This window comes from Delphinapterus leucas, chromosome 11 (assembly GCF_059928025.1).
Source record: "Delphinapterus leucas isolate spDelLeu-1000000601 "Yukka" chromosome 11, BTC_Dleu_Yukka2, whole genome shotgun sequence".
Classification (NCBI taxonomy): domain Eukaryota; kingdom Metazoa; phylum Chordata; class Mammalia; order Artiodactyla; family Monodontidae; genus Delphinapterus; species Delphinapterus leucas.
In genome coordinates this window covers 84,431,434-84,456,083 of record NC_143139.1, presented here as the reverse complement: position 1 = coordinate 84,456,083, position 24,650 = coordinate 84,431,434, and the positions used below count along the sequence as shown (strand labels likewise).

At 46.8% G+C, this 24,650-nt stretch overlaps 1 protein-coding gene across 1 annotated transcript in view; it reads right to left on the bottom strand.

The window, feature by feature from the left end:
* Nucleotides 1–24,650, bottom strand: part of STAB2 (stabilin 2) — a 151,477-nt gene that overhangs the window by 64,379 nt on the left and 62,448 nt on the right. The window contains exons 18-30 of the mRNA XM_022600016.3: nucleotides 23,174–23,326; nucleotides 21,092–21,154; nucleotides 18,392–18,478; nucleotides 17,237–17,323; nucleotides 15,659–15,770; nucleotides 13,002–13,182; nucleotides 10,890–10,983; nucleotides 9,514–9,672; nucleotides 7,384–7,479; nucleotides 5,590–5,685; nucleotides 3,038–3,085; nucleotides 1,412–1,548; nucleotides 867–981 (exon numbers count right to left, since the gene is read on the bottom strand). Coding sequence (XP_022455724.2) covers nucleotides 867–981; nucleotides 1,412–1,548; nucleotides 3,038–3,085; nucleotides 5,590–5,685; nucleotides 7,384–7,479; nucleotides 9,514–9,672; nucleotides 10,890–10,983; nucleotides 13,002–13,182; nucleotides 15,659–15,770; nucleotides 17,237–17,323; nucleotides 18,392–18,478; nucleotides 21,092–21,154; nucleotides 23,174–23,326 — 1,428 coding nt within the window. The remainder of the gene's footprint in view (nucleotides 1–866; nucleotides 982–1,411; nucleotides 1,549–3,037; nucleotides 3,086–5,589; nucleotides 5,686–7,383; nucleotides 7,480–9,513; nucleotides 9,673–10,889; nucleotides 10,984–13,001; nucleotides 13,183–15,658; nucleotides 15,771–17,236; nucleotides 17,324–18,391; nucleotides 18,479–21,091; nucleotides 21,155–23,173; nucleotides 23,327–24,650) is intronic.

The following is a 24,650-nucleotide window of genomic DNA, read 5'->3' as shown; positions in this document are numbered from 1 at the left end:
ATCTGTTTGTTTATCTGTTTGGCTGCATCGGGTCTTCGTTGCGGCACGCGGGGTCTTCGTTGAGGCATGCGAGATATTTCGTTGTGGTGCGTGGGCTTTTCTCTAGCTGTGGTGTGCAGGTTTTCTCTCTCTAGTTGCAGTGCTTGGGTTTTAGGGTGCATGGGCTCTGTAGTTGTGGAGTGCGGGTTCCAGAGCTTGTGGGCTCTGTAGTTTGAGGCAGGCGGGCTCTCTAGTTATGGCGTGCAGGCTTAGTTGCCCCGTGGCATATGGGGTCTTAGGTCCCCAACCAGGGATCGAACCCACATCCCCAGCACTGGAAGGCGGATTCTTTACCACTGGATCACCAGGGAAGTCCCAATAAATATCTGTTGACTGACCCTAGCTTAATACAAAATTGTAGTAATCTCAAATGACTCAATTAGTAGGTTTCCAATAACCAGCTCTTAACCACACATAAAAATCCAAGTTGTGAAACTGCACGGCCTTCACCCAGAAGAAATGAAAGGACTGCCTTTCCGGATCAGTCTGTTGTCTGTCAGGAAGAGCCTGTGGCCAACCAGTGGGCAGAGAGCTTCATTTTATACTATCCCTGCTACAGAGAGAGAGAGAGAGAGAGAGAGAGAGAGAGAGAGAGAGAGAGAGAGAGAGAGAGAGAGTGTGTGTGTGTGTGTGTGTGTGTGTGTGTGTGTGTGTGTGTCAATACAGGTTGCTAAGTGTTGAAGCTGGGTGATACCTACATGGAGGTTTTATTCTCCATTTATTTTTGCTCACGTTTGGAAATTTCCCTAACAGAAAAAAACTAAAAGTACACTATGAACGTAGGTCACAAGTTTCCACTAAACAGACACAACACGACGCTCTCTTACCCCATCTGCCTTCGCCAGGTGGAGGAAGCTGCCCTGCAAAGACGTTGCCAGCATGTCAGAAGGTGACAGGGCCTGCAGATCGGCCACTCCATACGTGCCCAGTAGCGTATGGTACCTACAACAACAGTCCATAAGGGCTGTAATGAGGTATCAATGCTTGAGGCAGTGGCATTGTGAGGAGTTAAGAGAGTAGCTTCTGGAGCCAGACTACCAGGTTCAAAATCTCCCCTGCAACTTCAGCCATGGTACCTGGGGTTAGTTAATTAACCACCCTGTGCCTTGGTTTCCGCATCTATAAAATGGGAATAATTCTGTCTGTTTCACAGGGTCATTGGGAGGATTAACTAGGTTGTACATAAAGCAGTTAGCACAGAATTGGCTGTCAGTCATGTTGACGACTTCCATCCTGGGGTAAGGAGGTGAGGGGGTCCTGGGACATGGTCAGTTGCATGGATCTGAAGGACCACGTGGCCTCCCTTCACTGAACTTCATTCACACTGATGCCAGTAAGATACCATGAAGAATAAAACACACATAATACCTACTTTATGAGGGTGGGAATATTGCTCTTGGTCAACCAAAAGGCTTTCTCATCTTGGTCCATGTCCTCAATAGCTTGTTGGGAAGGCACGAGGATGGTGAGGTTTGAGGCGGCTGACAGCATGGGTTGTAGGGAAGCATTCTGAATCGCAGAAGGAAAAGAAACTGGCCTGACTCATGTCAGAGGACAAATGCTGACTTATTGCTTGGCAGAGATGACAATTTCCCATGTGATATAATTTCAGAGATACTGGGAAGGTCCTAGGGACCCCTTTCCCAAATCGATCCCACCTACTGGCTGATGCCTCCTCTTCCCTCTGAGACTCATTCCTTTTATTGAAACGTGTGAACCTTGACAAAAGGCAAATTTTCCTGATCAGGTCACACTTGAGCCATTATCAGTCATTCACCCTTTAGTCTAAATGAAGAGGCAGCGAACAGTCTTGAGAGTGTCATGCGTGTGTGTGCACACGTGTGTACAGAGAACCTTGAGAATCCTTGGACGCCTTTGGAATAAGGATGGTGGCAAGATTACAGGAACAGTTTCAGCATGAGAGAGAGACTGGAGGCCTGAAATCAACCTTTATCTACTCACCTAGAGCTACTTCTGGGTAGAAGCGGTGGTGGGTTTATGTTTCACAACCGGCTCTCCAGGAAAAACAAACAAACAAAAGCCCCGCTTCATAGTGTTTGCTGATTTCTGTGGCGTAAGTTCTCCCATCATAGCTGATTCCAAGCTACCGCCATAACAGCACAGAAAGTGGAGTTGGGAAAGCTGTGCTCTTGTGAGCTAGGACGAGTGGGTCTAGCACACCACAGGGCAAGCTTATGAGTGTGGGGTGGGTCTGTATGAAAATTAGCACCTGCTATAGGACCCTCAGTCCCTGCTGTCCCGTGTGATGGGGGTCAGAGGGACCCCACATGGAAGCAACAGGAAGGCGTCCTGGAGTGGCTGCTGACCAGACACTGCGTATCTTGGGATCTGTCTTCTTAAAAGGGACAAACCACTTGTCACGATGGCTGGCTGAACCTGCCACCTTGGGCCACTCAGGCAAAGATGACAGAGACTCAGACAACTGGGGTTCGTGGAGATTAGACTCTTTGTTATAGAACTTTCCAAAGGAGAGGGAAAAGCTCCTCTGGGCATGTTGGGCTGAGGGCTAAACACACATGAAATATGATAGTACTGCAACTATAAATGCCAAATATAATTTGGTGAATTACCGTGATGAATTATGCTGACTTTTCAAAAATCCCTCTTTTGATGAATGAAGTTATACATATATATTTGGATTGGTTGAAAAGTCGACCACCCCAGCTTATCTGAGACCAGAAGCTCTTGGCCCTGGTTACATGTTAGAATCACCTGGGAAAGTGTTAAAATACACTGATGCCCAGGTCAAACCTCTACCCAATCAAATCAGAGAGTCTGGGGGTGGGAGCCTAGGCAGGGCTACTGAAAAACATCTGTTCCATGTGGCTCTAAAGTGGAATCAAAGCTGAGAACCACTGTTCTAGACAATTTCCCTCCCTCCCCCTCACCAGCTGCATTTTCAGTTTTCTGTTACATGTAGTCCAAATATCTACAATTATTGTATCTTCCCAATCCTAATTCCAACAAAGGTACTCACATTTATCCACTGGTTAAATATAGCTGCTGCAGAGAGAAAGGACAATTCCTTATTCATTTCGTGCAAGAGAGGGAGGAGAGAGGAGAGAGAACACAGAGGAGGATCAATGAGAGGCATAATCACAGGGCATCTCTGGGCATCGTCCTTGCCAGCCTTGTCGATGCCGACATGAATGATGCCCAGGCTGGATGAATCCCCATGTTGCCAGAGCCATGCATTTCTTTCATGTTTAATGGCTTGAATTATCTTCTATATTCGAGGTAAAGGAGTAATTCCAGAAACGTTAAATGAAACAACAACGTCGAATTCGTCCAAATCAGAATTTATGTTGTAAGAACACGGCCACCCAGCCCTAAAGGAGGGTCACAGAACTCAGTAAACGGTCCCCTTTCAGAGCTAGCATTGAGCAGGGGCTTGGGACACAGTGCCAAACCACTCGGGTTTTCTTTCTGGTTTGGCCATTTGCTAGTTCCTTAGGCAAGTTCCTTCATCTCGCTGGGCTTCAATGTTCCCAGCTATAAAACAGGGATGATGGAAGCTCCAGCTGATAGTGCTGATGTGGAAACTGCAAGAGTTAATGTTTCTAAAGTGCTTAGAATAGAGGATGGCACGCAGGACACAGTCAGTAGGTCTTAGCAACTATTCTTTTTAACTTATCCGCCATGGGGTTTGCTAATGAACATACACGCTGAACCATCGCAATTGGCACCAAGTTGGAGTGAGGGAGGATATAAGATATGAAAGAGAAAAGATGGCCCCTGAGCTTATGCAACTTACAGTTGTTTGGGGGATGTTAGGATGTGAAAAAATAACACAGAGGGCTGGTAGATCAGTGATGTCTGAAGGTGTGATAGATTAAAGAAAGCTCTAGACTTTGAGTTTAAAAAGTCTGGGTTCAATTCCTGGGTCTGCCATTTACCAGCTGTGGGATCTTGGGCAAGTCACTTAACCTCTCTGAGAACTCAAGTGCCTCACCTGAAAAATGAAAATGATGATGCCTTGCTCCTGGGATTATGAACATTACATGCATTAATGTATGTGAAAACATTTTAAAAATTATTAAACACCACGAAAGTGGCAACAACAATTATTATGTGCAAATTTACCAAAAGGCAATACATCTCAGAGCTGTCTTAATTCCTTTTTGAAAGTGGTTGAGGTTATGGAATAAGTTAGTAAATACCGGTTAAAAAGTAAATCAGTAACTAGATAAGTACAAGAGCTGAGATGCTCGGGTAATCCCTTCAAGGAGAGGAGGGCGTGAGCTGGACCTGAACTGCTGGCAGAAAGACCTGAGGCTGGGTCCGTGGGGGCGGGGAACGGAGCCAGGAAGGTGACAGCTGGGAAGGCGACAGCTCAGCTAAGCTGGTTGAAGTGAGTTGAGTCCATGTGAAGTCCTCGGAGTTACCAGGCCGAGGATTTGGACTTGATCTTGTTTTCCGTGGGAGGTGAGGGGCATTGTGAAAGCAGGGTGTTAGGGTTTTAAGGTTTTAGGAAATGTGGCCCATGGACAGTGCAGAGAAAATGTTGGGTCCACGCTCCACGGTCTGAATGTCAGGAGACAGGCCTGATGGGATGAGTAGGAGAAACAGGTTCAGTAAAGAGCAGGAAGGACCCTGATAGGCAGGGAGGCCAAGGTCAGAGGCTGCAGCTGCCAGGGAGCACGTTAGGGCAGGTGCAGCCCTGGGCACTTACGCCAGTGGTTTCCATTGAGAGGAGGGGTAGGAACCAAACTCCAGTGAGTTAAACAAAAAGTGAGTGATGAGAAAATTCACCAATTTACTTTCTCATTTCAGCAAATCTTTATGAACAGTAGGAGTGAAGTAGGAAGCAAGGACAAAGACCTGCCCTCAAGAGTTGACAGTCCAGTGGGGAGACAGACAATTAGGTGGGCCGTGCCCTACGCTGATAGAACATACTAACGGTTAAGTGCTTGGGCTCTGCACGGAGACAGCTGAGCGACCTTAGGCAAGTGTGCTTAGGCTCTCAGTTTCCTCATCTATGAAATGGGCATAAAAATAGCATAAGCCCAGAGGCTGTGGTTTAAAGGGGGTGCTGCAGCATGTTAAGGATTTAGTAAGATGCCTGGTACACAGAAGGTGCGCGCGCATGCGTGCGCGTGTGTGTGTGCACACACACACACACACACACACACCCCCCAGACAGGGGTAAGCACAGGGTGCTCTGGGTGCCTATAGGAGGCACACAGCCCGGACAGGAGTGCCCGAGAGCTCAGCAGGGACCAGTTATTTGCTCATCTGGGAAGTCTGGGACTAGCAAGAGGCAGAATGGCAAGAAAGGGAAGCCAGGACTGCTTGGTACACAGAAGGTGCCTAATAAAAGTTACCTCCCTTCACCTTGTAGAAAATTTGTGGCCCACAGAGCACATATGCCATTTATGAGAAGCAGTTTGCTTCAGATAAAACCTGGAGCAAATGACTGGTAGAACACTTTAAAGCCATCCTAGCCAAGAGCACTCTTTTTCTTTTCTTTTAAATTTGAAGATTTTTGTCTTTATTATTCTGTACTGGAGTTGATCTCAGAGGACTTACCACTGCAGCGTTTCCATAGCAGAGAAGGCCATCTCCTTCGTAGCCCTCTTGGCAAACACAACTCCAGACACCAGAAGAAGTAAACTGACAGGTTGCCTGATACAAAGAAAATGAGAGAAACGATTTGCTTTCCCAACTAAAGCATTAGGTATGAGGTACACCTGTGAATCCTCAGGCTCCTTCTACAGTGAGAACTGCAAATTTGGGGCTGAAAGATGGTGGAAGTAACCCACAGGCCCTCAGCCCTTTCTGCAGGTTTGGTGCACTTCTTATGGAATCACAATTAGATTCTTTCCTTTCATCCCTGCCAAGATTTAGCAAGCAGAAATCAGGACACACAGTTAATGTGAATCTCAGATAAACCAAGAGGTTTTTGTATAAGTATGTCCCATATAGTATTTGGGGGCATGCTTGTGCCAGAGAAGAATTCACTGTGTATCTGAAATTCAATTTTAACTGGGTGTGTTGCATTTTATCTGGCAACCCTATGCTGGTTCTTCCACGCTTTGGAATGAAGTGAAAGTTCCAATAACCTCTCACGTGTGGAATGTCAGGGCTTGGTTGGGCTTAAATTAAGCAAGAGTGTTGGAGCTTCTTCAGCTTTATGAAGTGCTTTCGTGATTCTTGGGTAACGGCTGCTTTAGAGGCATCTCCTCCCATTTTTTTTGTCTTTGAATATTACCCACCTGCCCACACTACTAGGCGTGGGTCTGGCAGTCCTGTTCATGATATGTCACCCCACTCCCTGGCCATCATTGAGTGTCTCATATGTGGGCACTTGGACCCAGCTGGGCTGGTCAGATCCTTTCTCCTATGAGTTAGAATGGGGACACAGAGTGCTGTTAAGTTAGTGGAAAAACTACCATCTCTGGTAGTGCTGTTAAGTTAGTGGAAAAACTACCATCTCTGGTAGTTGGGTAGACGTTTTTCTAAGAACAGGGAGTCATCTACCCCAAGATGCACAGAACTGCACTTAAAGTTGGGAGAGAGAGAGAGGGAGACAAAGACAAAGAGAAAGTACAAGCACAGGGAGTAGCAAAATGAGAAATTGCATGGTCTCAGAGGATCGAGGGAAGAAGCTGCCTTGATGTCGATTCTAAGCCCGTGGGAAGTTTTGGAATTCCTGACTATGGAGCTACCCTGGCGGCATCTGTCCAACAAATTCCTTTTTAGCTTAAGCGGATTTGCGTGGACTCTGTTCCTTGCAAGCAAAAGCACTGTGACTAAGGTGTCGTCTTCATTGGTTCTGATGCTGGGTGCTTAGTGATCTTTTAAAAACATGAACACGACCAGCTCTAACATCTTTGCCTGCTCTTCCATAATTTAGACACAAGGCTCAACCTACCCTTGAATGGGCATTTTCACTAATAATTTGGGTAAAATTTTGTCATGACATTCAAAATGGGAGTCTAGTTACCCTTTAAATTATCCTGGTGATTTAGAATTGCCAGATGTAGCAAATAAAAACGCCAAGTATGAATTTTAGCTAAGTTATGAAGAAGTTTTTGTTTAAATCTGTCCTAACATTTGGGTCATATTTGTGCTGCAGGATTATCTGTCATTTACTAGAAGTTCAGAGTTAACCGGGAATCTTATCTGGCAACTGTATGTTGGTTCTTCCGAGCTTTAGAATGGAGTGAAGGTTGCAATAATTACTCACATTCTGCTCAGGGACCCCCTTTGGGAGTAAGAGAGATTTTGTTCATTACTCGGCCCAGATAAAAAAATAACCCAACCTTCTTTCTTTCTCAAGTCATTGTTTTAAGGATTAATGAAAGAAATCAAGTAACTCACCAGTGGATGACATTTCCCAGTTTGTTCCAAGCATGAAGTTACTGGTTCACAGTCAATCCCATCGCCTCGAAATCCTTTCTTGCACTCACATTCATTCTGTAATTCCAAGAGCAAAGTCAAACGGATTATTGAAAACAACTGCCTTGCATGCCCTGCCCTCACACTGTACCACAAAATGAAGTATGGAAGCCTTCACTGTTTGGCTCTTTTAGAGAACACCATTAATGTCTTTCGTTTATTACACTTCATCATAGCTCTTAGAAGGAACCAAACCTGCTGATACCTTGATCCTGGACCTCTAGCCTCCAATCCCGTGAGACATACATTTTTGTTGTTCTATGATACCCAGTTAGTGATACTTTGCTACAGCAGCCTTAGCAAACTGATACTGACACCAAGAAATTGTTTTTCTCTCTCAAATGTGACGTGGCGACTCAGGTGAGTCAAAAACTAATTGAATTGTTGGTACTTGCTTGGCAAGACATAAGAATGCAGTGAGTTCTTTCATGACTAGGACTTTTTCATGGCTACAGTCCTAGGACAGTTGTCATCACCTCCCCTGGAGCTGATTAACTCCTAAGAAGTAGCTTTCTCTGCCTCTGTCTCCCTTAAATGAGGTTAAGTGAAAGTGACCCACAAACTGTAGAGTATTACACAGTGTTATAGAGAAATAGAGTGTGGTCAAGGGTGGCGACCAAGAGGACAATTCTGGAGTCAGACTGTCTGGGTGTGAATCTCACACCGTAATTTGGTTTCTGTGTGATATGAGCAAAGTATTTAACCTCTCCATGCTTCAGTTTCCTCTTTTATAAGATGGAATGATAATAGTACCTATGTGGCAACAAAAGCAAAAATAAGCAAGTAGGACTACATCAAATTAAAAAGCTTCTGGGGGCTTCCCTGGTGGTGCAGTGGTTGAGAGTCCGCCTGCCGATGCAGGGGACGTGGGTTCGTGCCCCGGTCCGGGAAGATCCCACATGCCGCGGAGCGGCTGGGCCCGTGAGCCATGGCCCCTGAGCCTGCGCGTCCGGAGCCTGTGCTCCGCAACGGGAGAGGCCGCAACAGTGAGAGGCCCGCGCACCGCAAAAAAAAATAAAATAAAAAAAAATAAAAAGCTTCTATATGGCAAAGGCGACCATCAACAAAATGAAAAGGTCACCTATGGAATGGGAGAAAATATTTACAAGTCATAATCTGATAAGGGGTTAATATCTAAAATATATAAAGAACTCATACAACTCAACAGCAAAAAAACAAACAATCCAATTAAAAAAATGGGCAGAAGATCTGAGTGGACGTTTTTCCAAAGAAGACATACAGATAATCAACAGGTACTTGAAAAGCTGCTCAACATGACTAGTCATCAGAGGAACGCAAATCAAAACCACAGTGAGACAAAGACAAGAAATAATAAAGTGCTGGAGAGGAAGTGGAGGAAAGGGAACCCTTGTGCACTGTTGGTGGGAATGTAAGTTGGTGCAGCCACTGTGGAAAACTGTTATGGCGGTTCTTCAAAAAACTAAAATTAGAACTACCATATGTTCTAGCAATTCCACTTCTGGGTATTTACCTGAAAAAAAAAAAAAAAAACTCGAAAAGGTATATGCACCCCCATGTTCATTGCAGCATTATTTACAATAGTCAAGACGTGGAAGCAACCAAACTGCTCATCAACAGATGAATGGATAAAGAATATGTGGCCTACGTATACATTAGAATATTATTTGGCCAAAGAAAGAATGAAATCTTGCCATTTGCAATATAATGGATGGACTTTGAGGGCATTATGCTAAGTGAAATAGGTAAGAAAAAGACAAATGCCATATGATCTCACTTATATGTGAAATCAAAAACAAAACAAAACAAAACCAAGCTCATAGATATGGAGAACAGACTGGTGGTTGCCAGAGGTTGGGTGGGGTGGGGTGTGGTGAGGGTAAATGGGGTCAAAAGGTGAAAAAAAACAGTACCTACATCATAGGTTTGTTGTGACAATTAACCCTTTCCCACTGCTACAAATGATAGAAGAGCTGCAGTAAATTCTAGCCAAAGTACTTCTGTGTCTAGGGGAAAAAACAATCTACTCCAGGAATCCTGCTTCCTCTTGGCTCTCCAGCTCATCACACCTACCTGCCCGGGGCCGATGTACAAACAGGTTGCATTGTGGTGGCAGCTGCCAGCACTGGGCAGCAGGCAGGTGTTGATCTCTGAGCAATCCCTTCCGTCCCCCGTCCATCCCTGACGGCATATGCAGATGTGGGTTCCCCTGCCAGTTCTGATGCATTCTGCCTACAGGAGGAAAAGCAGCAGCAAAACCTCTGAAACCCCAGTCCAGCTGCAAGATTCCAAGTGCAAAGCAAGGATTTCCAGAGGTGCACTGAAGCAGCTTATATTTACATGGAGTGCAAAGGAAATGATTAAAACACGCATTTGCATTAAGATCAATGGAAAAGATAAGATGACTTAAAGAACACATTTGCTTGTTTTTGGCCAGCTAATGGCCACCATCACTAATGTCACTGCCATTTATTGAGCCAGGGATTGTTCTGAATGTTTTGTAGGTGTAAGCCATCATCTTGAGGAAGGTACTGTGATTATCTCTATTTTACAGATAAGGAAACTGAGGCTCAGAGGAGGTAAGTGACTTGCCCAAGATCACACAGCTGTAAAGAGGCATGAACCCAGGTCTGTATGATGCTTTAGCCCAAGCTCCTACCTGTACCAATTCCAGGCCTTTCAGGATGACCACACCAGGAAGCTGAAGGACAGAGTGAGAGGTGCAAGGTAAGTTGTCCAGATGAGGCTGAGAGGGTGGGGCTTGCCCAGGCGCAGTCTGGAGGGTTGGGCAAGGCATTTGCATCTGATGTCATCCTCAGAGCCAGGGGAAGTTCCCAAAGGGATTTCAGCAAGGGGGAAACATGATCTGATCCACTCTGGCTGTGGCTATAGCCAAGAGGAGCATCAGGGAGAACAGTTATTAAACTGTGGGTAAGGAATGAAGGTGACCTTGGCCGGGTGGTGGTGGTGATATTCAGAAGGTATTAATGAAAGCAACAGTCAGCTTGGGCTATACCCCTGACACTAATAGAACTTAAGGCAAGTCACTTAAAGTCTCTGAGCCTCAGTTTCCTGATCAGTAAAATGGGGATAAACAACACCTGCTTCAATGGGTTGGTGGGAAGAGCAAATGAGATCACATACATGAAAGTCACTTGTAAGCTGTAATGTCTGAATCAGAAGTTTATTACTAATGATCTCCAGTATCTGATCCTTTGGTTGTGTTTTTAGAAGCCCAATACCCCTGCACATGTGAACCTGGGGCTCCCCCAGCACACGTGAACTTAGGAAGTGGAGGCTCACAGAAGGTACCTGGCACCATCTTTAAAATGCAGGGTTCAAGCAAATGTGCCTCATGCAATGAAGTCATCTGACACTGCCTCTTGGAAGGTCTTCCCTCAGGATTTCCTAAAAAACCTGGCAGCTTGGAAATAAAGACCAACACTCACATTGCGGCTGCAGCCCCCTCGGGTTAATCCCGAACAAGGGTCCGTCTCTGAGCAGAGGCTTCCGTCCCCTTCATACCCTGCTTTGCAAACACAGCTGCAAAGAAGAGTGAGCGCACAAAGTCAGCCCTAGAAATATAAGCACTAACTATCCCACCCCTCCCCAAGAAGACCAGCCAGCCAGGGGTGAACGTGTTCACGGCCAGGTGGCCTGACACTTTGCCCTTGTTGGGGGAGCCATGTACCATGGTGGCCACCAGCACTCCTGGGTCTGCAGTCAGGTACACCTGGGTGGGTATCCAGGCCCCACCTCTTAGCAGTTGTGTGACCCTGAGCGAGTCCCTTAACCTCTGGGAGACTGTTTCCTCACCTGGAAAATGGGTCTAACATCTCCCTCATAAAGCTGTGGTATAGAGTGACTGCACATGGGGCGTTCAGCAGGGCACTTGCTCACACTTGCACCTTCTCAGGCTCGACACTGGGCGGCTTTTCTGTTCTTATGGGGCTGGAATCTGTCCCTTTATACCTCAAGTCATTACCTCTGGTTCAGCAGAGAACGACACTCTCTTCTGTGTGACAGTTCAGTGATTTGAACATGACAATCAGGTGAGACCTCCCCTCTCTCCCTTCTCTGATCTCTCAGATGTTCTTTTTTTTAGAGCACAACATTCTCAGGTACCTGATTCCATGATCCATCACGCCCTCAGGCACTCCTCTCAAAATGCTCCACCTTGAAACTTTAGCTGTAAAATAGGACCATTCATTCATTCATTTGTTTGGTCTACCAGTATTTACTGAGTGCCCTGTGATAGGTGCTGGGACACCTATCACACGCCCACGTCACTATTGCAGATTCAGTCATACGTGCTTCACAAAACTCTAAATAAAATTATTTTTCATGCATCAAGAATCCTAGAAGAACTAAATACTTTAGGTGGTCCCCAAATGAAGAAATAGATTGATAGATTGATCTAAAAAAAAAAGATTGATCTGTTTCAACATTGATTTACCTAAGTTTATATAGTAAATACAGACCCATGTTGATGATCCCCTGTGGGTGATTAGAGGTTTTTAAATTTATTTATTGTTTATTTATTTACTTTTAATTTTTTTCTGGCCGTGCCTCACGGCTTGCAGTATCTTAGTTTCTGACCAGCGGTTGAACCCAGGCCCCAGCAGTGAGAGCGCCGAGTCCTAGCCTCTGGACCGCCAGGGAATTCCCTTAGGAGGTTTTAAGGGCAATTTCGGTGACTTGCGACTTTCGCCTTATGCACTGATGTATATACGAACTCCTTAGGAGGATGCATTCCTATTGTACCACCATGGAAGAGCAAAGTCAGTCTCTGCCCCATGCTTCCTGCAGACTGGTGGGGGAGACAGGTCACAAACGGGTAAGCAAATGATTAGGTAATTACAAATTCAGAAAAGTGCTGCAAAAATAAGGCTAAGAATTCTACATGTATGTCTGCATTTCCCAGGCTATTTTTTGCATGGTTACTGCCTTTGAACCAGATATTCCCAGAGAGGAAAATTTCCTCTGACATGTTCCCCCCAAGCCCACTTCATATGTTAGATAGCATTAAGAAAACAAATGGTGATCCAGTGACCAACGATCCAATTTCTTGTAAGATGCCTTTAACAGGGGAGTAGTTATTAATGACCTTAGGAAGTAAAGGCGTTTTTAAAGGGTTGGAAAGTTGGTGGGCAAATCTTCATTTCCTTCACATGAGTGATGGTAATAACTGCAGTTTCCATGACTGAACACCTATGATGTACTAGCCCTGGGGCTGGATGATTTGGCATTCAGTTCTTCGAATCTCCACAACTGCCCTGCTAGGTAGGCAACATCACGCTTATTGTACTGATGACAAAAGTGAGGCTCAGATAGGTTAAGTAACTGCCCAAGGTCACACAGCTGGTAAGTTTCAAAGCAGGGCATGCTGCAAACTTTGAACCCAGCTCAGTCTGAGGTTTTCTCCACAAAAGCCATACTGGCAGCTGAAGAGAACAGGGCTTAGTTTATGAAGAGTTTAGATATGGGTTGGGTGTGTCTACAGGTAACACGGTGGCCATGGGCCGTTAAGGATGGCAATCCCCCCTCCCCGACCGGCCTACCTTGCTGTCCCATTGCTGTATTCGCAGGTGGCATGGATGTGACAGAACTGCATGTAGGGCCCGCAGGCTGAGGTCTGCTTGTGGCAGAATCTCCCGGCGGAGCCGTCCCTGCAGGTGCCGGGGAGACAGGCACCGTCACTGTCAATTCTGTTGTCACACGTTCCGAAACTGCACAGACACCCTGGAAGGGAAGGAAGAGGGCCGTTCAGGGCTTGGGGACAAGCTTAGCAATGGGCACATGGGTCATGGAGGACAGGGACCCTCCCCTCACCCCGCACTCACTCCTGTAGGTGCAGAACCCGGGGCTGAGACGCGGAAGGCTCTGGACGCTATTTCTCAGCGTCTTTCTCGTGTGCCAGGACAGCTCTCGGTGAGAAGAGCTTGGTCTTCGGGATGCTTTGTGTGTCTGTGTGTGGGGTGCAGGGGGAGGGTGGGTTGTGATGGTGTGAAAGAGGCCAAGGAGCTCAATTTTCACCTACTTCATGGTAGGAGAGTTTAGTCTGGAAATTTCTCACCTTTTCCTGAAGACATTCTGGAAGTGATTTCTCCTGCCGGCACAGCCTCTGATGTGTGGCTTACATATTTGCACTTCACCCTCCATCACAGCAAACCAATGCTAACTCATGCCCAATATTTGCACACTGACCTTGTTCTAGGCATTGGGCCAGCCTTTATCCTGTACCCTCTCATTCATAGTCACCAGCCTCAGGAGATAGGTATCAATACTTTTACCATCCCCATTTTCCAGATGAGGAAACTGAGGCCCAGAGAGGTAAAACAAATTGCCTGACTTGCTGGCAAGTTCCCAAACAGGGACTTGAACTCAGACCTTCAAATTCCATTTCCGTTAGTGACCATGAGTAACCAGGCGATCAGTATATCGACTGGCATTTCCACTGTCTGTTATCATCTTAAACTTTAAACTTTAGCTGCTAACTTTGCTTTTGATTACAGGTATTTAAGAGTTGCAATGTGAGCCAGCGTATCAGACTCAGGCTCCTCTGCATGTGGAAGTGAAAAGAACATTCTGGAGACTCTCAAAGGCAGGTGGCAAGGATTTGGGGGCTTAAATGTGATCAGAAATGAAGGAATGTGTGGTTTTGCCCCAGAAGGGACTGATGGGAAAGGGATTTGTGTCGGGGCTTGGAGCCAGCATCCAGGAAAGAGAAACACAGTGAGGGCTGGCAAAGCACAGCTGGTTTTAAAACAAAGAAAACTTTTCATAAACTTTTAAGGACGTCAGGGCTTGGTTAGCAAGGAACAAGACCCCAGAATGAAGAGGAAGCTCCCCTGCATGAGGCGGTGGGCAGCAACAGACCTGGACAAGAGGCTTTGGAGCGGGAAGCCACCACTGCTGCCCCAGCCTCGGCATCGTGACTACTGGCCTCATAAAAATGCCTATGTCAACAGGCTTTGGAATAAACTCCTATTTTTTTCCCTCAGAAACCTTATTTGGCAAAAAGAGCATCAGACTAGGATCAGCAGCCACAAATCTGCTGGGCTCTGGTGTCCCGTCCTTCTTGAGAGGTAGCCATGAAGATCAGACAAGGTAAGAGAGGAGAGGGGTGGTGTGTTTTGTAACAGATGAGTGGAGTTAGTAGTGATAGTAATAAGAATGGCTTCATTTATTGATTATTTGCTAGGTGCATGCTCTGGGCTAAAGTCCTAAATTATGATCTAACTTAATCAACAACCTATGAAGTGGGTACCAATATTGTCTTCATTTTATAAATGGGGAAGTTAAGCTTCAATGAGAGATTTCTTCCAAGGTCGTAGAGCCAGTAAGTTGCAGAGTGAAGACGGAACTTCAGGTTGGTTTGACTCCACAGCAAGCTCTGGTCTCTTCATTTTTTTTTTTTCTGTCAAGTTCTAATCTTAGCTTAGATAGATAGATGTATATTTCTATCTATGTACTTAAATATTCACATGGTGTTATTTTTAAGAACATAATGTGTTTTCTAAGATTATATAACTGCATTTTTTTTTTCAATGCCTAGTGTTGTGGAACTTCCTACACGTTCTATGAGCTTCTGGACATTTCTATCACTGAACTCAGCATAAGAGTAACAGTACCAACAATAATAGATAATAATAACAATAACAGATAATAATATTGGTAGTGCATACTAGGCGCTAGGCATTGTTTTAAGGCAAGTGCTTTCCATTTATAACTTGTACTAGCCTTACGAGGTAGTTACTATTATTATCCCCATTTTATAGATGAGGAAATTGAGGCCTAGAGAGGTGTAGTAACTAACCCAAGGTCACACATTTAGCAAAGGGAGGAGCTGATGGAAGAGGACTGCTTGAAAGATGGGGAGTCTGTTTTCTGATATGGAGCCCACAATCACTTCAGGTATGTGGGGAAACCCTAAAAGACTGGTTTTCAAAGTGTGGTCTTGGGCCAGCAGTGTTGACATCTCAGGGAACTTGTCAGAGATGCAAATCCTCAGGTACCACCCAGGCCTCCTATCTCAAAGCTCTGTGAGTGGGGCCCAGCAACCTGGTATGTGCACTGTTTGGGACCCAAGTGCTTAAGAAATACCCTGTGATAAGGGCATCCACCAAGCCAAGGGGCACCTGATACCAGGACTGCACTGCAGTGCTGCAGGGACCCCGGGTGAGGAGCAGAAGGCAGCTCAGGAAGCGACACTTACTTTTGTCACACCGAGGTCCGTATTTATTGGGGTCCGAGCAGAACTGACACCGGGAGCCCTGGAAGCCATCCTGGCAAACGCATGTCCCATTGCCGTCGAGGCCGTCGGCGCACTGCAAACAAAGGCAGGGCCCCTGGCCATCAGGACAACACGCCCCAGGCGAGGAGTCCCAGATGCTTTCGTTTCCTGGCCTGCTTCTTTGACTCAGATTCAATTCTGCTTGAAATGACTCTTTGGGAACCCCTGTGGAAAGTGGAGTCGTGGGTAGGAAGCTAAGACAGTGACATATGGGTGTCCCGAGCCAGGATTCAGAACTTCACAGGAAGTCATTTGGTCGGGGGTGGGGGGGGTGTCACAGTGGTGAAATGGAACCTCTAAACAATGCTTAAGGGGCAGCCCGATAAACCACTGACAATCAGATTGAAGGCAGGCCTTTCTCTCCAGATGCTCACATGCTCAGCTATGTGACTCCAAACGGCAGCGTTTTTCCCTTCAGTGTGAGCATTTTACCCCTCATCTCCCCAGCTCTTTCAAGGTTAGATTTGTATTGACTGACACGTATCAGAATTGGGCTTGGGTCCCGGAACACCCAGGTACAGTAGTTAATTTGTAGCAGCTTCGCCCTATTCCCCTGGCCTGTGTGGTGTCCCCACTTGGTGGTCATGCAGTTTTTCCTTCCCCTTGAAAGGGGCATATTTTCGATGTGGATTCCTTATATGTGCAGATCCATAATTTCCCCATATGAACCACAGCTACTATTACCTTTGTATGTTTAGCCCTGGCCTCCACGCTAGGTGAGTTAAGTTTTGGCTCTTACATTTCATAGGTTTTGCAGATGGGCTAAAAAAAGCATTCAGGACTTCCCTGGGGGTCCAGTGGTAAAGAATCCGCCTTCCAATGCAGGGGACATGGGTTCGATCCCTGGTCCGGGAACTAAGATCCCACACGCGGTGGGGCAACTAAGCCTGCATGCCACAACTACTGAGCTCGCGCACCTCAGCTAGAGAGCCTGCGTGCCACAAACTAGAGCCCACGCGCCAGGGAGCCTGAGTGCCACAACTAGAGAGAGAAAACCTGCACGCCACAGCTAGAGAGAAGCCCATGCGCTGCAATGAAGATCCCGAGTGTTGCAACTAAGACCCGAGGCAGCCAAAAAAAAAAAAAAAATCTTAAAGAAAGCATTCACTGGGCAGTGCTTTTTTTTTTTCCTTAAGAATAGTAAAATCTCGGCCCTAAAAAGACTTGGAGATCAATGCAGGCCAGTCCTGCTATCTCCCACACGGGGAAACTGGGGTCCAGAGAGCCTTGCTGAGTTGCTCAAAGTCACGCCATCAGCAGTAGGAAAGCAGACCAGAAGCGACATCACTGGACACCCTGCCCCCTGCCACTCCCCCAGGCAAAATTCCTTCTCCTGCAGACACCCTCTTTTCTTTTAGCAACTGATCTGTTTCTTTTACTCCCTGGGAACAGTGACTGGCATTGTACCATTTCTTGGTTTAGTGGTTTTAAAAATTACTTTTCGACTTAACACAGGTCAACCTCAGCATTTGTGAAAAAGTAAGCCTCAGTCTTTATCACCTGCCCATTCCCGGAGCATGGATTCGAGAAGCCTCCTGGACACTGGTTGCAGTCGGGCCCGTAGAAGCCGTTGCAGCACTTTGGTATCTGAGAAACAAAATGTGTGTTGCCTTTTGGAATCCCAGGCAGAGTGCCAGTTCCTCAAAGGAAATATCAATACATTTTAATTTCCGTTACGATCTCAAGCAGTATCAGCCCCTCCCACCCTTAGGAGCACGACTTCTTCTCTTGTAGATGATGGCGTGGCCTGTGCTCAGCCACCTGTTCACCACAAATCCCCTGAGGGCCGCCCCGGGCTGCTGGCTTGGCTCTGGTACTGTGACAGCAAGATTGATAAAGGCTTGGGCTCATGGAGCCCGTGTTCCATCTAGTCAGGGAAGAGACGATACATTTAAAAAGAAAAAAAAGAGGATTTCAGATAGCAGTAAGTACCGGGAAATCAGAGTGCCGTTATCAGGTGGTGGCAGGTGGGAGCAGAGATGTGGGGAGATTGGCGGGGGCACTGTGGATTGGGCGGCGACAGAGGAGATGAGGGTCGGATGGAGACTTGAGAGGTCAGTCAGCCCCAAGAAAACCTGGAAGAACATTCTTCCAGGAGGGAATGGCAAAGGCACACCCGCTGAGGTGGGAATGAGGGTGAGAGACAGGCCAGGGACGCTGCAGAGGGTGGGCCACGCAGGGTAGTGTCAAGGGTGTGGGCTCCATATTAAGAGTGATAGGGGGCTTCCCTGGTGGCGCAGTGGTTGAGAGTCCGCCTGCCGATGCAGGGGACACGGGTTCGTGCCCCGGTCCGGGAAGATCCCACATGCTGCGGAGCGGCTGGGCTCGTGAGCCGTGGCCGCTGAGCCTGCGCGTCCAGAGCCTGTGCTCCGCAACGGGAGAGGCCACAACAGTGAGAGGCCCGCGTACCGCAAAAAAAAAAAAAACAGGGATAGGAACCATGGGATGAATGGATGCAGGGAGGGGGTGACCTGGCCGCTGTGTGGGGACTCTGCCCTTCCCTTCCTTTGCAAGAAGACATGGTCAACCTGTGGGTCAACCCAAGGGCAACCTGTGACTCACAGACCCTGGGGTCCAAGAGCTGCCCAGCCCTGTGGGCTTCTGTGCAAGGCCTTGGTGGTCTGGATAAGGGCCCCGGCCACACACAAGCCTCACCTTCACGGTGGCATTACAGTATCTGGCACAGCCATTCTTCAGGCTCCTGATTCGGCCAGTGTAGACACATTTGCGTGTGAAGAGTGTCTGGAAGAAAGCCAATGAGGAAGAGCATCGCAGTCTGTATTTTGAGGTCCTCTGGGCATGACTCGGCTTCTACAGACACCAGACAATCTTCTTCTGTTTTACTGTCAGCGCTAGGAAAGAGTGCTAGAGCACACAGCCCACACAGGGCCCAGGCAGAGCTGCCACCCTGTTAAGCCTGTTTCCTTGTTGGAAGAATACAGGCCAGGGTTTGCACCACGCAGGGCATATGTACCTTTCCGTCCCTTCTCATGCCCTGGAAGACATTGTTAATCAATCAGGGAACATGTTCCTGTGCATCCAGGATGTGGCTTAGCCTCCCCTTCCAATTAATAACCATCCCTAACCACTTCCTATATAGGCATTTTGGAACAATTAGAGATTTTCCTCCTAATTTGTACAAAGATCAACCAAAAAAATAGTGAGAGTCTGAGTTTTCCTCTTAGGAATTGTGGGGTATAGGGGCAGATTTCTTTCTATTCTCTAACCTCTGCTACCCACTCAGAATTACGGAGAACTACCATTTATTGAGAACCTACTAAGGTCAGACACATTGCCTGTATGAGGTCATCAATCTTCAACTCCATGTGGGTATTTCTCATCCCTTTTTTATAGGTAAGGAAACTGAGGCCCGGACGGGTTAAATCCTTTTTCTTAAGAACACTGATAGTAAGTGGCAGGTCGAGAGAATGGATCTTACCACCTACTACCTTTAGGATCTCAGAGGCAAGTCATGCTGTCTAATCTGTGAAATAGGACAAAAATGCTGATCTCAAGTTTTGTGCTGAGCATTTAGTCCATGGCTCAAATTTTATGTTAGATAAAAGTGGATATGGAGGTACTCTTTCATCTTAGGCTCCTACTTAAGAAGAGAGCAGGGAAAACCATGGGCAGTAAAATCCTAAAATCTTAAATGTCTAAAGGAATTCTCAGGTCGATGAGGAAGGACTATTCAACCCCCTTGTTGGCTGTCAGGATAATTAGCCAAGTATAGACCATGGGAGCACGGGAGGGGCAGTTTAGGGGTTCTATTGGCTCTGACCCATGTGTCTCATTTTTTCCTTTACTCTCTCCCTCCTTCTTTGGGCTGAGGCAATGTAGGATCATGGTCTGCGTGTACCAGCTGTGTGACCTTGTGGGAGGGCTTTTATGTTTCCTCGCCTTAGTTCCCAGGTTACACTCTGGTTATAACGTGCCCCCCTCATAGGTTTGCTGCATGAGGCACTTAGAACAATGTCTGGCACACAGCACTCACTGGGATGCCAGTCACCACAGTTTCCTCTTCTCTTCTCCCTGTCCATATGCCCTGGTCGACAGCATCCTGCAGGACTCAGGGGTGATGGCTTCACTGAGCAAAATAAATATCTGAACACCTGTGCCTATTTAATTTTAATGTTTTTCTTTATGAAATGCTCCACAATAGGATGGTGTTAAAAAAAACTCATCACCTTCTTTATAATAGCGATCTATTCTAGTGTGGAATGAACTGGCTGGTTGGGAAGTTCTTTCTTAGGATGAACTTAGAGGCAGGAATTTCTATCGCCAATCTTACCTTAGAACACGTTGCTTCTGCTACCAGTAGAGTATTTACTTGGCATATAAATTATGCCAAGAAAAATTACCTGTTTTCCTTTTTAGATTAGAGCTTCTCAAGACCAAAACAAAACAAAGCAATATCTTATTGATCTCTATGCTCCCTGAACCAGATCTATAAACCTCAATAGACGTGTGCAGAATTCTATCAAGCTTGACAAGGTTTTGATGGTCCTAGTGTCATTTTTCTCGATATTTCTTGTATTTCTCTCCAGAATGATGCTTGGGAAGAGCAGATACAAATGAAGGGTAGCAGAACATGCCACACCCACACGTGCCACTTTGGCATATGGATTATTTTGTGCTAAAGGCACTTGAAATATAGCAGATACAAAAACCCAAAAAACTTGTATAAGTTTAAGATGTACAACATAGTAATAATGATTTGATGTAGGTATCCATTGTGAAATATATTTCACATTTTAGTTACTTTTCTACATTTACCTGTCTTTGCTCAACATACTATATAAACACTTGGGTTTTGCTGTTTCTCCAGGTCTTCATTCTCCTATGGAAGCTCTCAGGTATGTGTAAAAACCTGTGCTTTTCTCCTGTTAATTTGTCTTATGTCAACTTAATTCTCAGGCCCAGCCAGAGACCGCAAGAGGGTGAGGGTAGAGCTTTGCCTCTCTTACGCAAACACTGGGTTTTATTTCATAGGGCAAGTAGAGAGGGAACATTTACTGAGTGGCTACTTGATTCAGGCATTGCACTTGGAGTTTTATCTGTGCTAAGGCTGCTGCTGCTACTGTTGTTGTTCTTATTATTATTATTACCATTTGCGGATAAGAAAATTAGAGTAAATATGTGAAGCAACTTACCTTGGATAAATGAGCAAGGACTCAAACACAGATCTGTGGGCTGTCTTTCTACCATCCCCCCAGATATAGTAGGCTAAGAGCTAACCTTACGTTATCCCAGTTGGAACGAATATCTTTTAAGAGGGGAAGATGGAAAGGATGAGAAACCACACCAGCGGGGCTGCTTGGGTGACGTGTGCTTCCCTGAAGCTGTCACACTCACTGTGGGCTCAGAGTCGGCAGGGCATTTGCTCCAATACACCAGGGAACAGCTCACACAAGTGCCCTGGAAGGAAAGACTGCAGGTCAGTACAGGCGTGTCTGTAAGAGGGAGGGGCAGGCCACGTGTCTGGCCTCATGCATCCTCCCTGTGAAGGGGTCCCACTAGTGTACCACTCTTGGCCTCTCTCCCCGCCCCTACTGCCTCCTCACCAGAGAGAAGGAATTTGGGAGAAGGAAGTGGGCCCGCTCAGAGCAGCCCCTTCCTCATCCTCTTTCAGGGTCCGACAGGCCTCAGGCTTCTGGTCGACCCTGAGGGGACACTGCAGTTGCCCACCTGTGCCAGCGATGTAGTACTAGCACTGGCCACACACTCAAGTCCCTGTTCTCCAATTAGCTTAGCAGTAACGAGGCTGAACATTGACTCTCTGCCTTTCAGTCTCCTGGGCTTCTTCCTCCATTGGTTCTGAATTCAGGAGGAAGAAAAGGGGTGCGTGCCTCCAAATCTCTCCAGATCCATTCTCTGACCTTCTCTACTGTGTTTTGTGCTCCAGCAGGTAAACCTTGAAGGATGGTCTCTTGGGGCCCCTTGCCAGTTTCCAGCTGGTCTCAGTGAGCTGCCAGCAGTATATTAGTGGGTAGGGGAGAACAAGGTCAAGGTATTTCTTTCCTGCTCCCTCTCTGCTCGAGCACCGTTCCTACAGCTGCTGATGGATACCTCTTCTTCCATTCTCCCCACTCTCACTGGGTTCAGGTAACTCCACCCCCTCCCCACCACTGACTCTCTGGTGGTAATGGTTTCCTGCCAGAGCTTCTCCTTGGATGCCCCAGCATCATGTGTTTGCTTCCTCAGCCCTGCCCACCCCTCTGTAGCAGCTTCGTCATTAAAGTCTCTTAATTTGAACCCTTGGTATAAATTCTGCTTCCTGCACGGACCCTAACTAGTACAGAGACTTATAAATGAAGCCTCTAAGATTCAAACATACATGCCCAAAGGCGGCTATGGGTTCAGCCTGCTGAAAACTGAGACTTCTAGAAGAGACCGGCTGCTTCTACTGTTTACTAGTTCTCAATACTTTCCAGAGAATACATTTGTCCCTTTTTTTTTTTTCGCGGTATGCGGGCCTCTCACTGCTGCAGCCTCTCCCGTTGCGGAGCACAGGCTCCGGACGCACAGGCTCAGCGGCCATGGCTCACGGGCCCAGCCGCTCCGCGGCATGTGGGATCTTCCCGGACCGGGGCACGAACCCGTGTCCCCTGCATCGGCAGGCGGACTCTCAACCACTGCGCCACCAGGGAAGCCCCATTTGTACTTTTAATAGACCTAATGGAAACCACCCTAAACCACACAGAGCAGACTCATTTGACTTTAAACCCAGAGAAAATAGTAAAAGAAGACCTCGGTCTAAGGCAGCTGTTGGGAAGCCTTTCTTGTTTAACCAAAATTTTTTTGGTTGTGGCTCAAACCCACATCTTAATTCTTTTCTTTGGGGAGATGCAGAACAAGTTCTTGGACAACCTGCAGAAAAGACTCAATAGGAGTCAATAATTAGACTTGTTCAGAGCTCCCCGTCCCACCCCTCCCCGAGCAGCTGCCATTCAAGTTCAGGAAAGGAAGTCTGGAGGACAAGGGCAGCCCTAACTCCCTGCCTTGTTGCAGGGTTGCTCTGTTCCTGGCTGTTCAAAATCTTGTTGAAATTTAGTTGCTCTGATTAAAACCAGCTGAGCCAAAACGTTGCAATGGAAACAGGAAACCTTGATTTTGGACTTCTAGCTTCCAGAACTGCGAGAGAATACATTCTTGTTGCTTTAAGCCACTTGGTCTGCGGTAACTTGTTATGGCAGCTCTAGAAAACGAATATACCAGGGTAGCAACTATCAGTTTGGAAATTCCCCCAGGAACTTTGGTTCACGTTTGATGAGATACGACCTCCGACCCTCCTGCCTCTTCACAAAGACGGAAAGGCCTTCCGAACGAGGCTCAAGTGTGAAACTATCCTCGTCAGCTCCCTCAGAATTGTGAGGAGAGAACGGTCTGCTCTGTGGGGCTGTTTAGGGTCCTCGTGGAGCTTCCTAGTTTTCTTACCAGTTTCATCTCTCTCTTTGTTTCATCACATCGGTGGGGCAGGATTGGGACGATGGAGGGAGGAATGAGGACTCCAGTCAGTGTGTAAATCCGGCCGTTTTTGGCAACGACCTCCATTTCTTCCATTGCCACATCATTTGCCAGAATCTGTCCCTGGAAGGAAGCAACGGCATCTTTCATCCTTCTGTACTGAGGAGCGCCAGAGGTCCCCGGGCAGAGCTGAATGTGGTGACCTCTCGAAAAAGACTTCAACTTCACTTAACTTTCCACTGAGTGGAAGATTGCCATTAGAAGGGCTTGGCTGACAGGGAAAGATGAATCTGTTGAATGAATTCTTGACTGACTCCAAGCAAGGATGTCTCTGCGGATATGGTCCTTGCCGGTGCCGGACTGGGGAAGAGGCATAACTATTCCAGCTCTGCAATATGTTTGCTATGAGACCTTGGGCAAACGGTTTTACCCCTGTGGTGAAATGGGGATCCGTTCATTCAGATACGTTTAGTGGCCTTGTACTACACTCTGCTTTAGGGTCCGGGGAGATATCAGGGAACAAGCCCAGACAAGTTCCTGCTTATGCTGTAGGCGAGGGAGCAGAAAACGAACAAATCAGCAAAGAATTCTGATCTCTACTTTCCTCCCAGATCTGCTCCCCCAGCAATAGTAATGGCAGCACCATCCTGCTGGTGGCTCTAATCAGAAGCTCAGGAGTCATCTTTGGCTTCCTCCTTCCTCATCCCCCATCCAATCCATCAGCACCTTCTGTTGGTCTGCCTTTCAAATACCTTCAGAATTCAACCACTTCTTACCATGTCTCTGCTACTACCCTGCTCTGAGTCACCATCATTCTTATTTTATACGTTAAAAAATTTTTTTATACCATTTCTAAAGGTTACTTTCCATTTACAGTTATTAGAAAATATTGGCTCTATGCCCCGTGTTGTACAATACTTCCTTGAGCCTACCTCACACCTCGGCCTGTCTCCCCACTAGTCACCATCATTCTTCTCTGAGTTATTACATTCACCTCCCAACCAGTCTCCCCAAAAGTATGTCTGATCGTGTCATTCCACTGCTCAAAATCCTCTAATGGCTTTTTATCTCATTCAGAGTAAGAACCTACATCCTGGCCCCAAGTTCTTAGGCCATGTGTGACCTGACCCCACCTCTCCTCCCTCCTACCACCTTGTCCTCCTTCTACCTCTCTCCTTTCCTCCCTCTGTTCTGGCCCCGAGAACCTTGCTGCTCCTCAACCCGATCAGCATGCGCCTTGCTTCGCACCTCTGCACTTTCTATTTCCTGTCTCTGGAATGCTCTTTCCCCGGCTATTCACATTGCCTGTTCCTTCATTTCCATCAGGTCTTTGCTCACATATTTTCTTCTCCATGAGGATTTCTTAGACACTTTATCTAAAACATCAGCCCCACTCCCACTTTCTAGTTCCCATCCTTGCTTTGCTCTTTTTTGCCTCAGCACATAC